The following is a 14702-nucleotide window of genomic DNA, read 5'->3' as shown; positions in this document are numbered from 1 at the left end:
TAGCGCCATGGCCATCCTGAGGCAAGTACGTGCTACCTTTGGTCACTGTTGCAATCTTCACTCTTTAGCTCCCCCAGCACTCCCGGGGAGGGCAAAGATGATCGCTTCTGTTTGACATCTAAGGAGCTGGAACCTCAGATAGAGAAGTGACTGAACCAGGGTCCCAGTCAGAGCCGCGAGGCCCAGGACCAGGGATAGAAACGGGTTAACCTTCTGCTTTTGGCCCTGATTTCGTGTGACCTTATGATGAAGGTCACTCTTTCTCTCTGGGCCTTGGTCCTGGATCCTCACAAAGAAAGGGCTGGGGAAGGTGGTCTTGAAGGTCTGTCTCCGGCCTCGCAGCTGGGAGCACCCCCTCCTCCATCAGAGAACGTTTGTTCAGTCTCTAAGTCATTTCCCAAGCGCTGGCATCTGTCAGCAGGGTTTCTCCTGCCCGCTGGGTTGTGACAAGCAGGAGAATGGCTGCTTTGGCTTCTGAGCCCTCCTGGTATGTTTCCCAAAGTCATCTTGTGGCCTGGGCAGTGTGCTCCCCCCGCTCCGGGCCTCGCGAGCTTGGGCGAGTGCTGCCCACCCTGGCCTTCTGGCCTGCGGACTGGGGACCAGGCAGCAGTGACTTCAGCTTGTGTTTCTCATAGCAGTTCCAACAGGGCCACAGAACAAGGCAGTCCGCAAAGCCTCCACAGCAGACAATGGTGAACCGGGCACGGTAAGGCCTGTGGGGGAGGGGGTGAGGCGTGGGGAGCTGGCGTGGGGTGGGGGCGATGGGGAGGGGGTCCTTGCGGGTCAGCCTCCCTATAGGGCCATGGGCTTCTAACTTCCTCCCACCTGAGGGTCACGCAGGAGGCGATCTTTTCTGTGTCCCTCTGTTGGACCCTCCCCTGCTCTGGCCATCATTCGGTGCGAGGTACCCTATCCCGCTGACCAAGGACCGAAGATTCGTCTTCAGTCGCAGAGGCCAGGCTGTACATTCTGGTTCCCTGGACCCTCGCTGGGATCCTCCAACCAAAGGGCCCTCAAGGGCCCACAAAACAGTAACTGGGCTTCCAGAGTCACTCGGTTCTCCCATCTCCCGTATTTCATATTATAACAGCGGAGGTCAGGAAACCTTCCTGTAGAGCACGCCGTCTTTCTGTGCGCTTCTCTACCTCTCGGTTCCACTTCCCTGGCAGTGCCAGCTTCGACCCAGGCAGGCTTTCTCTGCGCGGCAGGAAAGATGGGGATCCAAGAGGAAGAGACCCAGTCTCTTACCACATCTCAAACCAGCCCTTGTGGAAAGATTCTGATCAGCCGTGTCTGGGTCAGGGGACCTGCTCTTGGACCAGGGACTTATGTCCGGAAGATGTATATTTCTGTGACTGGTTCGGGCTGGTCACATGCCCAGTTGTGCAGCCGGGTGTGGGCAAGAGGGCGTGGTGGTGTTTGGGCAGAGAACGGTCGCCTCACCAGGACCGTGTTGAGGGGAGAAGGGTAGCCCTGAAGGGAGAGTCAGGCTGACGCAGAGTCTGTTATAGTGGTGACAAATCATAGTCTTTGGGGATGAGAGATGGGGGCTCCAGCTGTAATGACCTTGACGGTGCCCGTGGGGCATTCCAAGTCTGTGAATATGTCGTGATGGGTTTGGGCTTCGTGGTACTGGAGAACAAGACACTTCCTATCCCAAGGAAGGCGGGTGGCATCGGCTTGGCAGGAGCTGTGACTCTCCCGAGCTGCCCGGATCCCACTGCAGGAGTCTGGGGTCTCTAGTGGGGTCCGGAGAGTGGGCCAGGAGGCTCCGGGCGGCCTCCACCCCAGCAGGCTTGCAGAGGCGAGGACTGTAGAAACAAAGGGCGCTGACCCACGAGAACGTGGAATCTCAGCAGGAAGAAGACCGCTACAGGCTGATGCTCAGTCGGAGCGACAGCGAGAACATTGCCAGTAACTACTTCCGGTCCAAGCGAGCCAGCCAGATCCTCAGCACGGATCCCATGAAGAGCCTCGGTGAGAGCCCCGCCCACCTCCTGTCCTGCAGCCGCTCCCAGGGAGAGCCCTGCCCGGCCTTCTGCCAGCTGGGACAGACGTGATGGGTGGATTGGAGTCAGGTCCAGGGTAAAAACCCCTTCCCATCCCTGAGCCTCAGTTTCCTCAGCTGTGCACAGAGGGGGCATGCCTGCCTCCCAGTGTTGGGGGGGAGCGGCCCAGCCTAGAGCCTGGCACATGGTGTGTGTGTGCCCCGTGCCCAGACTCCCTCTCCCTGTCCCCCTTCCTCTCCTGGCACAGAGCGGCCGTGTTTGGTTCCTCTGCCTCCCCCGAGCACAGGAGGCCTGTGACACACAGCTGGGGTCCTGGCATGTGCTCGCCGGCTTCCACAAATGTCAGTAGTGTGGCTTTCCCCCACGGAGCCAAAGGGGGCAGACGGGGCCACAGAAGTGAAACACTTTTTTTTTTTTTTAAAGATTTTATTTATTTATTTGACAGAGAGAAATCACAAGTAGATGGAGAGGCAGGCAGAGAGAGAGAGAGGGAAGCAGGCTCTTGCTGAGCAGAGAGCCCGATGCGGGACTCGATCCCAGGACTCTGAGATCATGACCTGAGCTGAAGGCAGCGGCTTAACCCACTGAGCCACCCAGGCGCCCAGAAGTGAAACACTTTTAAAAGCAAGAATTGAAAGTCACTTTGTTCTTCCATTTCTGTTTTCAAGATTTTATTTATGTATTTATTTGAGAGAGAGCACGAGAGCACAGGGGAGGGGCAGAGGGAGAGAGAGAGGGAGAGTCTTAGGCATACTCTCCACTGAGGAGCCTGACGCTGGCTCGATCTCACAACCCTGAGATCATGACCTGAGCCAAAACCAAGTTAAGAGCTGGATGCTTAACTGAGCCACCCAGGTGCCCTGCATTCTTCCATCCCTAAAAGCAAAATCAAAGGCCACAGAGCTTCTAATAGCCACAAAAAGCAAATCTCAGTTCTACGTTGAGACTGTTGAGGAGGCAGAGTTCAGTAGAGCTGAGAATCAGGAGGGAAAAACAGCACAGGACACAAACAAACATCAGTTGAGGACCCGGCACCGTGCCCATGTTGCAGATGAGGAAACTGAGGCCCTGCACCCCGAGGTCACACGTGCACGCAGCTGGGCCCCGAATGCAGGCCTGTCTGGCTCAAGATCCTGGGCTGCCTGAGTCTGAGTCTCTAGGACTCCGAGCTCCTGGCCCAGACCCTCTGGTGGGACGAGACCTTCAACTGGGCGGGGTGAGGTGGGCTCCCCATCCCCGTGCCCCCTGGCTCACTGGCTTCTCTGTCCCCTTCTCCACAGCGCATCACAGCTCGCCTCCTGGCCTCGGCTCCCCACTCAGCAACACCTCTGCCATGTCACCTACCCAGGCCCCCGAAATGCCCCAGCCCCGGCCCTTCCGCCTCGAGTCCCTTGATATTCCCTTTTCCAAGGCCAAGCGTAAGAAAAGCAAAAGCAGCTTTGGCAGTGAGCCTCTGTGAACACGGACTCCTGCTGCTGCCCTGCCTTGGGGCATCTGTGAGGCTGCCAGGCCGCCGCCCCCACCCCCGCCAGGGCAGCCCCAGCCAAGCCTCCTCCCCACTGCCCCCACGGTGTCCGGATGCTCGAGAGGGGTCCTTGCCCTGGGAAGAGACTTTCCCTTCCCTGTTACCCATCCTTGCGGAGGTGCGCTCTGGCTCTCCATGCCACACCAGTGTTCTATCTGCTCACCTGCCACAGCCCACCGCGCGTGCCCCCCACCCCCGTTCCGTTACTCTGTGCCTCCATGGGCTCAGAAACCTCACGGCATTCACCAGCAGCCCCGACAGAGTGGGCAGCAACTTCCGTGTTGATCAAGGACAGCATCTCAGTGATAGACCATCATGCCTCTGTCTACCAGGCCAGGAAGCTGGATGGCGTGGGCACAGGAGTCCTGGAGCTCACACTCAGCTGCTCTGTGGCCTAGAGGAGGCTTCTCCACATGAGGCTGCCCCAATAAACTGCCTTTTCCCGATGAGCTCCCTTCCCTAGTCCTCTGACAGTGTCACTGGGGCCCCTCCTGCCACGGCTGCCTGGCCTTCACGGGGAAGCGCTTTTTGGAGCGGTATTTCTTAACTACCTGATGCCTTTAAAAACGGGCTGTGGGGTTTCCGCAACTCCCCACACTCATGAGTACAAGTGCATTTTTCTGGGGCGAGCACCTCATTCAGTTCTCCAAAGATCTGAGTAAGGAAAGCAGATCCCTTGTTTTGGACAATAAAGATTGTGTCTTGCTGAAACCCAGAAAAAGGCCAGGGGTGTGTCCTCAGGGGCTGTGCTGGAACTGGGTGCCCTGAAGTGGCCAGGAATGAGGCCAGGTCATCCCGGCTACTGAGGGCACAGCCCTCCCCTTGCCCTTCGTATCCCAGGCCTGCCCTGCAGGAGGGCCCCACCATCTGAGGGAAAAGGCCTGGCCTTTGGTTGAAGAGGAGACTCATTTCGCCCTGGGCTCCATCTGTGAGAGGGGAGCAGCTGCCTCCTAGGGGTACTGTGAAGGTTCAGTGAGAGTTAAGTGATGTTCCCAGCACGTAGCAGGTGCCCCGTATTAGTCCTCCTCGTTTGTTCTCCTCTGCATTTTGCATTAATTACTGTGGTGGATCCCAAAAGCCACATGCCTGGGCCAAGCTCACGCCCTGGGGATCAGTCTAACTGCAGGCAGGCAGTTACCTGTGTTGAGAAGAAGAAAGATCGGGTATTTATGGGGAACAGAGTGCCCTTGTGAAGGGTAGGGCTATCATAAAGGGTGGAGAAGATCCTGAGGGGCTTAAGATGGGAATGGGGGTGGGGGGCATGAGCAAAGGCAGGAGGTGGAGAGTGTGTCTGTTGGAGCCCTGCAGCAGGGAAGCCCTGAGCAGGGCTAAGAGGAGGATGTGGCTGCCAAGATCAGCTTCAAGAGAGACCTGAGGAGTCTTGGGTGTCCCTGAGCTGTGGCAGACTCCTAAGCCACCGAATGGCATCACTGGGTCTGAGTTCCAGGGGGACCGATGTGGGATCATACGCAGAAGGGCGGGACTGCTGGACTGGGGCCCCCCGCAGGGGTGAGGCTGAACTCACAGCGGAGCCAGTGGAGACGGAGAGGAGGTAGAATCAGTTAAGGAGACGGATGGGGGGAGATTTTGACTTTTGCGCTTGGAGGACAAGTGTGAAAGGTCAGAACAGCTACCTTTTCTCTCCGCGATTACTTTCACCCATTTGCCCCAGGATTGTGGCTGGGACCAGAGAGTCACCGAAATCTTGGAACTGATTGCGGCAGCTTTTCCTCAGACCCGTGGTGGGGCCGATGCTCAGCCTCACTTTGCACCGGGTGCTTCAAACCTGTCCTCCAGCTCCCACGAGCCCAGGCTTTTATCAAAGGCCGCAGGTGAGTGGGAGAGCTGGGCCTCGCCGTCGTTTCTATTTCCAGCCTAACCCTAACCGAGGAGGTGCTCCCTGGCGGCCACCACCGCCCCAGGTCCCAAGAGGGACGGGCAGGTCTGATGAAGAGGCAAGATCTGGGGTCCCGGCGGGAGTTCGGACTGGGCGGAGCCTACGGGCGCTCGGCCTTGTTGACTGTCTGCGGCTGCGGAGCTGTCTTTCTAGGATTGAACCTTATCCTTTGAGGAGGCGGGACCTCTCGCCCCTTCCGCCAATAGGGTTCAGAGACTCCGCCCCCAACCGGGGCACTTCCGGTGATGCTCTCCCATCATCTCCGCCCCGGCGGCGGCCCCGGCTGCCTGGCCGCGGCGTACCCAGATCACTTCCGGGTGTTACTCCAAGACCGCGAGCTGCGATTGGGCAGCCTAGACGGGGTACTTCCGGTGCCCAGGTGCTTGGGTTCTTGGCAGAAGGAAGAAGATGGAGCCCGGCGCCGCGGCCCGCGCTTGGTCTCTCCTGTGGCTGCTGCTGCCCTTGCTTGGCCCGGCCTGCGCCAGCGGTCCTCGCACCTTAGTGCTGCTAGACAACCTCAACCTGCGGGAGACGCACTCGCTTTTCTTCCGAAGCCTGAAGGGTGAGACCGGGGCCCGAGGGGGCAGTGGGGGAAAGTCGGGTTGGAAAAGCTCCCGAGCCCCAGGGCAGCGACTACCCTCCCTCCCTCCCTCCTTCCGATTTTCCACGAAGAGGCTGTCCACTACTCTAGCCTCTCGCTCGCGGGGGGCGGTCGAGGTCTCTGCAGCGGTGCTTTCCCCTGGCGTCCCGTCTGCCGCAGCTCCCTGTTCCTCTCGTCCAGACAGGGCCTTTGAACTCACATTCAAAACCGCAGATGACCCGAGCCTGTCCCTCATTAAGTACGGGGAGTTCCTCTACGACAATCTCATCATCTTCTCCCCCTCGGTAGAAGGTAAGTGCTGCACGTCGCTCCCAGAACTGGGATTCAAGGCCCACGATTGATTTTTCTTCTGGATCTTGTGCATTTTCTGGGTCATGGCACGGGTCACCAGCCCTGGACACTGCTGCTACCGGGGAAGAGGAAATGTTCACTTCTGACCTGGGCCTGGGAAGGAATGTCTCTTTTCTAAAAGACACACCTGAAGGTTGTGGGCTCAGGTGTTGCACAGACGGTGGAAGTGCAGGCCCTGCTACCCTGAGAAGGGGGGTTTTCTCTATAAAGAGTCTGGTGGGAAAGAACAGAGAGTGCCCCTGCTTGGGTTGGCTTCTGTGGGGAGAGAAAATGGCATGTTATTAAATAGTTTGTCTGCAGAGGCATTTTGATAATTGATGGTAAGAATTGAGATGGATTCGGTTTCTGATGGCTAGAACATTAGCCATAATTTAGCCCAGCCCCCTACTGGAGACTGGATGGGTCTAGCAGAGAGCTGGTTGTTGAACAGAATGAATGTCTTCGCTGGCTTATCCAATTGATACGTCAGCATTCCTGTGACAGCTTACAAGTTGTGCCCAGGTGGATGGGAATGTCACCGAGAAGGGAGCGAGCTGTAGGTGAGAAGGGCTGGGGGAAGGCCGAGCTAGGCTCTTGCTTTGGGAATGTCAGAGAAGCTAAACAGTGTTTCTCAAATCTTAGTCATTTCTGTACCTCCTTCCTGATTTTTACTGTATTCCACATCACCCATTAATACTTAATGTTCCTTTAAATTGACCCCTTTAAAAAAAGGAAAAAAAGAAAGAACAAAACTCTAACAGCATTTTAAAAGGAAACCAGTGATGAACCCAGTATCTCCACTAAAAATGGAAAGCTGGTATCATCACTTCTTTTCACTAAAACGTAACTATAAATAGTGTAAACACTGTTAAGTTCTAGCCAGCTTCTGTTGCCTGCTGAAGGCACGGAGTCAGGCTTCCACGTAAAGGAGGCTAGCAAACATTAGAGAAATGTTAAGATCAATATCAAACTAAGACATTCTCTTTGATGGGGCAAGCTTGAAAAATCACTGGAAAAGGAAGAAGGTCTCTCTGAGATTCAGTGTTTAAAGCTCTGCCCCACATGTACTTTTTCTGCGCCTAGCACAGTAAGTCCCGCATGCTACAGGAAAGCTGCATGGGTACTCCTGGGGAGAAGACTTGTATGTGCTGGGGGCAGTTTAGGGTAAGAACTTGGCCTTGGCTCTGTGGTGCTGTGACTAGTTAGCCTCCTCAGGTGTGAGAACCCTGGCCTGGCTTCCTTCTCCATGCCCCTGGGTTCCTCCCTGACTCTGGGATTAGGAAGCTCCCAAGTCACATGCACTGCTGGCATAGAAGAATGGTCCTTTAGCACATCCTTTGTACACCTTTGTACAGAAAGGTGGAGAGGTGTCCTAGATTCAAGCCCAGGTAGCTCTATCTCACAGCCTGGATTCTTGCCACTGTACAAAGATTTCTCAACAGTGGCGCTTCTGGACATTTGGTACTGGATAACGCTGTTGTAGGGGGCGGTCTTGAGCACTGTAAGATGTGTAGCAGCATTCTGAACCTGTGTCGCACTAGATGGCAGTAGCCACCTCTGGACATTGCTCGTAGGGCAGAATTGCCCCTGGCCGGGAACCACACTGTCCACTGTGCTTGGAGCTGCTTTTGAATTGTCTGACCTGTCTGGCCTGTCTGTAGGAGTGGGGATAGAGGGCTTTCTGAATGTAGTAGAAGAGGTGAAGTTGCAGGTACAGAATGTTCTGTCAGTGCCTGAAGGTAAGGTAAACTGCTTTTTTGTTTTTTTTCCTGAAAATGTCCCCTCAGAAGGCCATTCTCATAGTTGTATCTGTACATAGTCCTATTACGGACTCAGAATGGACATGTGACGGACAGACTTCTCTCTCCAGTCTCAGTGCACGGCACTTGCTTGAGCTGGAAATCTTGGGGTTGCCCTTAGCGCCCCCCTCTCTCTCATACCCTGTATCTGGTCCATAACAGGCCCTGCTGACTTTACCTTCAGAATAGGAGTGAGGCCCCCCTCCTGCTTCCCTCCTGTCTTCCTCCTCCTCCTCTCTTCCTTCCCTCCCTACCCTTCTCTCTTCACTGCCTGGATTATCACAGTGGCCTCCTAACCCACTGCTTTGCTTCCATTCTAGTCCCCGTACCCGATTCTCCACCGAGCTTCCAGAATCGTCCTTTAGAAATAAAAAGCAGGTCATGTTGGTGTCCTGTTTGAAAACCTCCAATGGCTCCTCCTCATGGCCAACCTCACAGGGGCCTGTAGAGCCTCGTGAGCTGCCCTCCCCGCTTCAGCATGGCCTCACCTGCTTCTGCTCGCCCCTTCACACTCCAGCTGAGCCACATTGGGCTCCTTGCTGGGACAGGCTCACCTGCCTCGGGGACCCCACACCTGTCATTCTCGATGCCCCCCATGCTGCCTGGGCCACTCTCAGACCTCAGATGCTACTTGCCCTGGGTCTTCCCGGACATCCTGTATATGTAGCTCCCACTCCCTCCCACTGTCGTTTTCTTTCTGCAGAAAAGAAATAACGTTCTTGTAATGACTAAGTGAATTCCTAAGCACTCCCTCCATTACTTTATGTTGAACATCAGGTTGTACTTTGGGGAAGACTCTTGATCTGGTTCTGGGTGCTCTTGGCAGTCCCCTGACCAGGATTGACTGACCAAAGAAAGATACCATCTCGTAAGTACAAAGGTTGGAAGTTAATGTGCCTTTTTGGGGATCACTTTAATAAAAGCAGTCTACAGAGTGGTTCTGTTATGGCTCTTGTGGATCTAAATCATAGGATTAATAGGGGGAAAAGTTACGCATGTTGGTAAATGAGTACTAGTGTTAAGTGACTGTACATCCTCATTTAGAAGTGCTCATTCTAAGACAATTTAGATGGAAGTGAAATTGATGGGTTCTAGAGGACTGTCAGCCGGAAGTCACTCCAGTGATGACAGAGATACTGATGTGAAAGGTGCAGGTAGTGAGTTTGAATGAAGTTGTATCATGACATGTGAGTGGGAAAATGCATCTTTTCTGAACATATATTTTATATGTGACTTGAAATGTGCATAACTAACTTGATAGCTATAATTGGTAGGTGTTTGTCTCTGTCATTTATACTTCTCAAAGTTAAAAGCTTATGAATTCAAGTCATTCCTTTAAGATCTTCAGTTTGGAGAAACAGGCATATATGGTAAATGACTGTCTCGTTGTGGGCCGCAGAGGCTGGGATGGATCGTGGCTGGTCGGTGGTCCAGCCTCCCCGCCCACGTGTCGGAGGAGTATTCTGGCTCAGTCAGTCTGGTGCTTCTTTCAGATTTCGGAGGCAACATCAATGTGGAGACTATCAGTACCTTTATCGATGGTGGAGGCAGTGTCCTGGTGGCTGCTAGCTCAGACATTGGTAAGTCTGAGTTGGGAAGGTCTAGTGCTTTCCCTCATTTCTCTGGGAAGCTTGGCAAGTTTTACAAATGGAAGCTGACAGATTGGTGCTCGCTAGGCGGGCTGAGCAGTGAGTATGGGAACTCCAGAGCCATTCAGTCCCTCCTGTGACCAGAGATGTTGGGCCTCTTAAGGGCTGGGGGCCCTGTTTTTTCCCTTTGTTTTGTTTTTGTTCATGTTGGTGGGACTCCCCTTACAAAAAGATGACAAGTCGGGGCTCCTTGGGCAGACCTCAGAGCATTTTGGTAGATTATTTTTTTGTTTTGGAAAATTTCAAAGATACCTGGCATTAGGGAGAGAGCAGCATCCTGAAGCCTGCATGCGTTATTACTCGGCTTCAGCAGGCACCTGGCCAGCCTTGTTTCATTTTTCTCAGCATTGACAGATGTTTATGTTTATTTAATTAATTTATTTTTTAAAAGATTTTATTCGAGAGAAAGAGCACAGGAGTAGGGGGACAGAGAGGGAGAAGCAGACTCCCTGGCTGAGCAGGAAGCCTGACTTGGGGCTAGAGACCATGACCTGAGTCAAAGGCAGATGCTTAACCGACTGAGCCACCCAGGGGCCCCAGCATTGCCAGATGTTTACAACCATACTGGGTGGGCTTCTCGTTGGGGGTGACAAGGAGGAGAGAAGTCCTGTGAGGCCAGCCTCGTCCAGATCACGACTGTCTGAGGTACCTGCTTTGCCCCAGCAGGGGTTTCTGTGTGTTGGGGGTGGAGGCAGCCAGGTGGTTGGTTGTGTTACCCATTCAGGTTCTGACCCCCGCAGTCAGAGTGCCATGCTGTGTCCTGCGGTCCAGCTGGGGCTGACCTCAGCCAAGGGAAGCTGCAGGGCTCTGGGATGACTGGGATAAGCGAGTCACCAGGATGCCAGGGCTTGGCCCAGGGTATACCTCTAAGGGCTGAGCCAGGCATTTCTTGGGTCTGTGCAGGTGATCCTCTTCGAGAGCTGGGCAGTGAGTGTGGGATTGAGTTTGACGAGGAGAAAACGGCTGTCATTGACCATCACAACTACGACATCTCAGACCTTGGCCAGGTAATCAGGCCCTTAGAGCAGAGTTCAGCTGGGAAACCGAGAGGAGGTCGGGAGGGAGTCGTTGGTGTGGGGGCCCCTCTTCCTGACCCTCGTCTTTCCCTCTGCCGCTGCAGCATACGCTCATCGTGGCTGACCCTGAGAACCTGTTGAAGGCCCCAACCATTGTCGGGAGATCATCTCTGAACCCCATCCTCTTTCGAGGGGTCGGGTGAGTGAGAAGGCATAGGGTGCTAGAACCCTGGAAAGGACAGGACCACTTTCTTTTGTTGGGAAACTAACCCAAACTTGATGATTTGGGGGCGTTCCTTTCCCTGGAGGACGTGCGCAAAATTAATTTCGGAAATGGAGTCAGACGTCATTGTTGTGGTGGAAGGAGGGCTGCTGTTGTAGCAGGGGTTTAGCTGTTGAGAAAGCAGGACTCATCCCTATGAAGAAACAGCCCTTAGGGACTCCAGGTCCTTGGGCTCAGTGTCGAGTGTTCTCTTTTCCTTCCCCAGGATGGTGGCCGACCCCGACAATCCCCTGGTATTGGACATCCTGACGGGCTCCTCCACCTCTTACTCCTTCTTCCCGGATAAACCTATCACCCAGGTGAGGGGCCTTGCTGCCTTGAGGCCTCTAAATCCTGGACCTGGCGGTAGAGCACTTTATTTGAAAATGAGAAGCGGGGCGCCAGCTCTTGTGCAGCTCAGGTCTTGATCCTAGGATTGTGAGATTGAGCCCTTGCTGGGCTCCATGCTGCATGTGGAACCTGTCCCTGTGGCCCCTTCTCTGGCTCTTAAAAAACCAAAAGCAGGAGAGAGCTCACTGTGGGGACTGGGCAATGAGAGGTTGGTGGATGTGGGGGGGGGCGGGTAGAGAGGGTAGAGGCAGTGGGGCCTCAGGTGCCACCATCAGGTAGGACCCAGGTGCTTGTGGTCTAGTCACTTGTCCTTTGCCCGAGCTCTCCTGGATGACACCCCCCTGTTGTTCCCAGTACCCCCATGCAGTGGGGAAGAACACCCTGCTCATTGCCGGGCTCCAGGCCAGGAACAACGCCCGGGTGATCTTCAGCGGCTCCCTAGACTTCTTCAGTGATGCCTTCTTCAACTCAGCAGTGCAGAAGGCCGCGTCCGGCTCCCAGAGGTCGGTGCTGGGGGCTCCGGCAGGTGTGGTCTGGGATGCTGGGGAAGAAGGAGCCTTCTAGTGACAGGGGTGTCAGAGGCTAGCTATCTTCAGATACTTTAAAATAATTTGAAGACTCGACTTTGTTGCTGTTACTGGTGTTGGCACTCCACAAACTTTTCAAGTAGTAATGGCTTATCTGGCGATGTTTCGATGTGTATTGATCGTGCAGGTGACCCCAGAGCACCACCACCTGACAGCCTTGCCACATGCCCTCCAGGCAGGATACCTAGATATGCACGGCCCCCAGCGTTTATCTTCATTAACAGGGATCTGTCTCACCCATCAGGCACCACTGGGAAGAAGCCGGTCCTGGTGCTCTAGCCTCGATTTCCCCTTCTGCAGGTACTCCCAGACAGGCAACTATGAGTTAGCTGTGGCCCTGTCCCGCTGGGTGTTCAAGGAGGAAGGGGTCCTCCGCGTGGGGCCTGTGTCCCACCATCGGGTGGGGGAGACAGCCCCACCCAATGCATACACCGTCACCGACCTCGTGGTAAGCGCGCCTTGGAGCAGGAGGGTCCCCTTGCAGTTTTGCCCAAGTTGCTTTGGCGTGAAAGTCTTTATTGAACATTTCTCTGATGGCCTTAGTGGCCTAAATAAGGAAGAAGACATTCATCTCTATTCCTAAGAATGTCCGTGTAGGTGCAGAGCGCCTGGCACATAAGCTGATGTCTGAAGGGGCGTGGGTTCGAAGGGGCGTGGGATCGCCGTGGAGGGGCAGGAGCGGGACGGCTTCCCCGGGTGCTCGCTGCTGGGAGCGGGACTTGGTAGAGTCGGGTCTGGAAGATGTAGAGGGGTAGGGAAGGTGGCAGCAGGAAGACCCGAGAGTGCCCGGCCCACTTGTGAGCCGAGCTGGGTCTGGGTGCAGACTTGGATGGGCCTGTGCCAAGCTGTGGCTCGGAGTTCTGTCCTGGGTGGGGGGTGGGGCTCCCCCGGAGTCCGGTCAGGCAGACGAGCGGTTCAGAGCAGCTCTGAGGGTGGCGGCCCCCCGCTGACCAGCCTGCGGTCTCAGGAGTACAGCATCGTGATCGAGCAGCTCTCAGATGGCAGATGGGTCCCCTTTGATGGGGATGACATTCAGCTGGAGTTTGTCCGCATCGATCCTTTCGTGAGGACGTTCTTGAAGAAGAAAGGTAAGTAGGAGCGGTGCGTGGGAAAGCTGCGGGCCCTCAGCACCACGGTGGCTTGCTCTCGTGAGGCAGGAAGCCGCTCCTGGTTAGTTACGGTCTCGGATCTTCCCCAGGTGGCAAATACAGCGTCCAGTTCAAGTTGCCGGACGTGTATGGAGTGTTCCAGTTTAAAGTGGATTACAACCGGCTGGGCTACACGCACTTGCACTCTTCCACTCAGGTGAGTGTCAGTCACGGTCCCCTTTTTGGCTCCAGCGGCCCCGCCTGTGCTGCTGGGCGGCCCGGACCTGTCACCTCTGCCCTGTCGTAGGTGTCCGTGAGGCCACTCCAGCACACGCAGTACGAGCGCTTCATCCCCTCGGCCTATCCCTACTACGCCAGCGCCTTCTCCATGATGCTGGGCCTGTTCATCTTCAGCACGGTCTTCTTGCACATGAAGGAGAAGGAGAAGTCTGACTGAGGGGCGGAGCCCTGGGACTCCTTGAGACGCACGGATGGCAGTTATGTAGGATTGGGTCTTCCTGGTTGGTGTTTTTTTTTTTTTTTTTAAAAGCTGTGTGACAGTGGCTCAGCCTTACCTCAGGGGAGAAATGCAGCATCGAGTACCAAGGGGTGGGGGGTGGGGACTGATTTTTATGTGTGCTAAGTGGTATTTTTCATATGTGGTCACTCTCATTTCTAAGATAAACATTGCCCTCCAACTCTGTCTGGCCCATGTGCTTTGCTGTGGTGGGGATGCGGTTCAGTTGTGTCGCTGACCAAGGACTGCATTTCCCTTAAGCATGAAATCCTAGAACTTCGAGGGAGAGGACATGGTTAATTAAATACACCAAGGTGTTTGACTTTCTAATAGGATTATTGAGCTGACGTGTATGTTCACCTTGCTTTAGGCGGTAGTTGGATCTCTAAAAAGCACGTGTAAAATTGTATGTGGAATCCCTTCCTCATTGTTGATCTCACAGAATTTTCTTGTCTTTTATTAGGGTGTAAGAATCACTCTTAAAGCCACATATTCAATTCAAAGCAAATATGTGTTCTTCGGTTGTAAATGTGCATTTAATTCTTCACAATTCCTGTAAGAAACACTAGTCAAAAGGCAGATCAGCAAGTAAAACAACACACTATCAATTTCCACTTCATCATCACTTCTAGCTCTGTTAGACTTGCGTCAGTCAGTAGCTGGAGGAGCTCAGCAGAAGTGCTTTCTCAGAGACGCCCCGAGCTTTCCAGGCCTTGATAGAAGATGCTAGAGCGTCTTCTCATCCTGATGCCTGCGGATACTGACCTGGCAGATTCTGCCTTAGCTCGGAAGACATGCAGACCGAGGTCCTGGCTGCCACTTTCAAACCAGCCAGGGTCCATTCCTAGAGTCCATGCTGTTCTATTAACCCCTGCTTTGCCTGAACCTCCTCCACCAAGAGATCTGCTCAGCCAGGGACTTCACAGAGGTCTGTGAGGGAGGCAGGGCTTCTGGCCCACAGTTAACACCAGCCCCTCTCCTCACCTGCTACAGAGAACTCAGTCCTGTGGATTTGTACTCAGATCTTACCACATTGTTAGTACTAATATACAGAGGGCCTAGTGATTATCA

General features: G+C 54.4%; 2 protein-coding genes across 8 annotated transcripts in view; both read left to right on the top strand.

Annotated features, from left to right (window-relative positions):
* KIF17 (kinesin family member 17) overlaps positions 1-3980 on the top strand; it is a 40891-nt gene extending 36911 nt beyond the window's left edge. For 4 of the 7 annotated variants that reach the window (XM_059376487.1, XM_059376482.1, XM_059376489.1 and 1 more), the window contains 3 exons: positions 636-706; positions 1857-1977; positions 3290-3980. In XM_059376487.1, the coding sequence (XP_059232470.1) occupies positions 636-706; positions 1857-1977; positions 3290-3468 (371 nt within the window). In that variant the 3' untranslated portion in view covers positions 3469-3980. The remainder of the gene's footprint in view (positions 1-635; positions 707-1856; positions 1978-3289) is intronic. The other 3 variants (XM_059376485.1, XM_059376483.1, XM_059376484.1) reach the window with 3 other exon arrangements.
* A 1811-nt stretch (positions 3981-5791) lies between these two features.
* DDOST (dolichyl-diphosphooligosaccharide--protein glycosyltransferase non-catalytic subunit) lies at positions 5792-13812 on the top strand. Its single transcript, XM_059376480.1, has 11 exons — positions 5792-5993; positions 6213-6323; positions 9655-9741; positions 10714-10817; positions 10931-11025; positions 11315-11408; positions 11794-11942; positions 12327-12474; positions 12994-13114; positions 13225-13331; positions 13422-13812. Exons 1-11 carry the CDS (start codon positions 5840-5842, stop codon positions 13569-13571), a joined length of 1320 nt encoding a protein of 439 aa, XP_059232463.1. The 5' UTR covers positions 5792-5839; the 3' UTR covers positions 13572-13812.
* Positions 13813-14702: the final 890 nt, after the last annotated feature.

This window comes from Mustela nigripes, chromosome 14, assembly GCF_022355385.1.
Source record: "Mustela nigripes isolate SB6536 chromosome 14, MUSNIG.SB6536, whole genome shotgun sequence".
NCBI classification, from domain to species: Eukaryota; Metazoa; Chordata; class Mammalia; order Carnivora; family Mustelidae; genus Mustela; species Mustela nigripes.
The sequence above is the reverse complement of the archived record's forward strand: the minus strand, read 5'-3'. Positions and strand labels throughout refer to the sequence as shown.

What these genes read in the sequence shown, in the direction of transcription:
- DDOST (XM_059376480.1), top strand. Translation starts at nt 5,840, where the DNA reads ATGGAGCCCGGCGCCGCGGCCCGCGCTTGGTCTCTCCTGTGGCTGCTG. An exon ending in ACATCTCAGACCTTGGCCAG is followed by an intron (nt 10,818 to 10,930) that starts GTAATCAGGCCC and finishes CTGCCGCTGCAG; the next exon opens with CATACGCTCATCGTGGCTGA. An exon ending in ACTTGCACTCTTCCACTCAG is followed by an intron (nt 13,332 to 13,421) that starts GTGAGTGTCAGT and finishes GCCCTGTCGTAG; the next exon opens with GTGTCCGTGAGGCCACTCCA.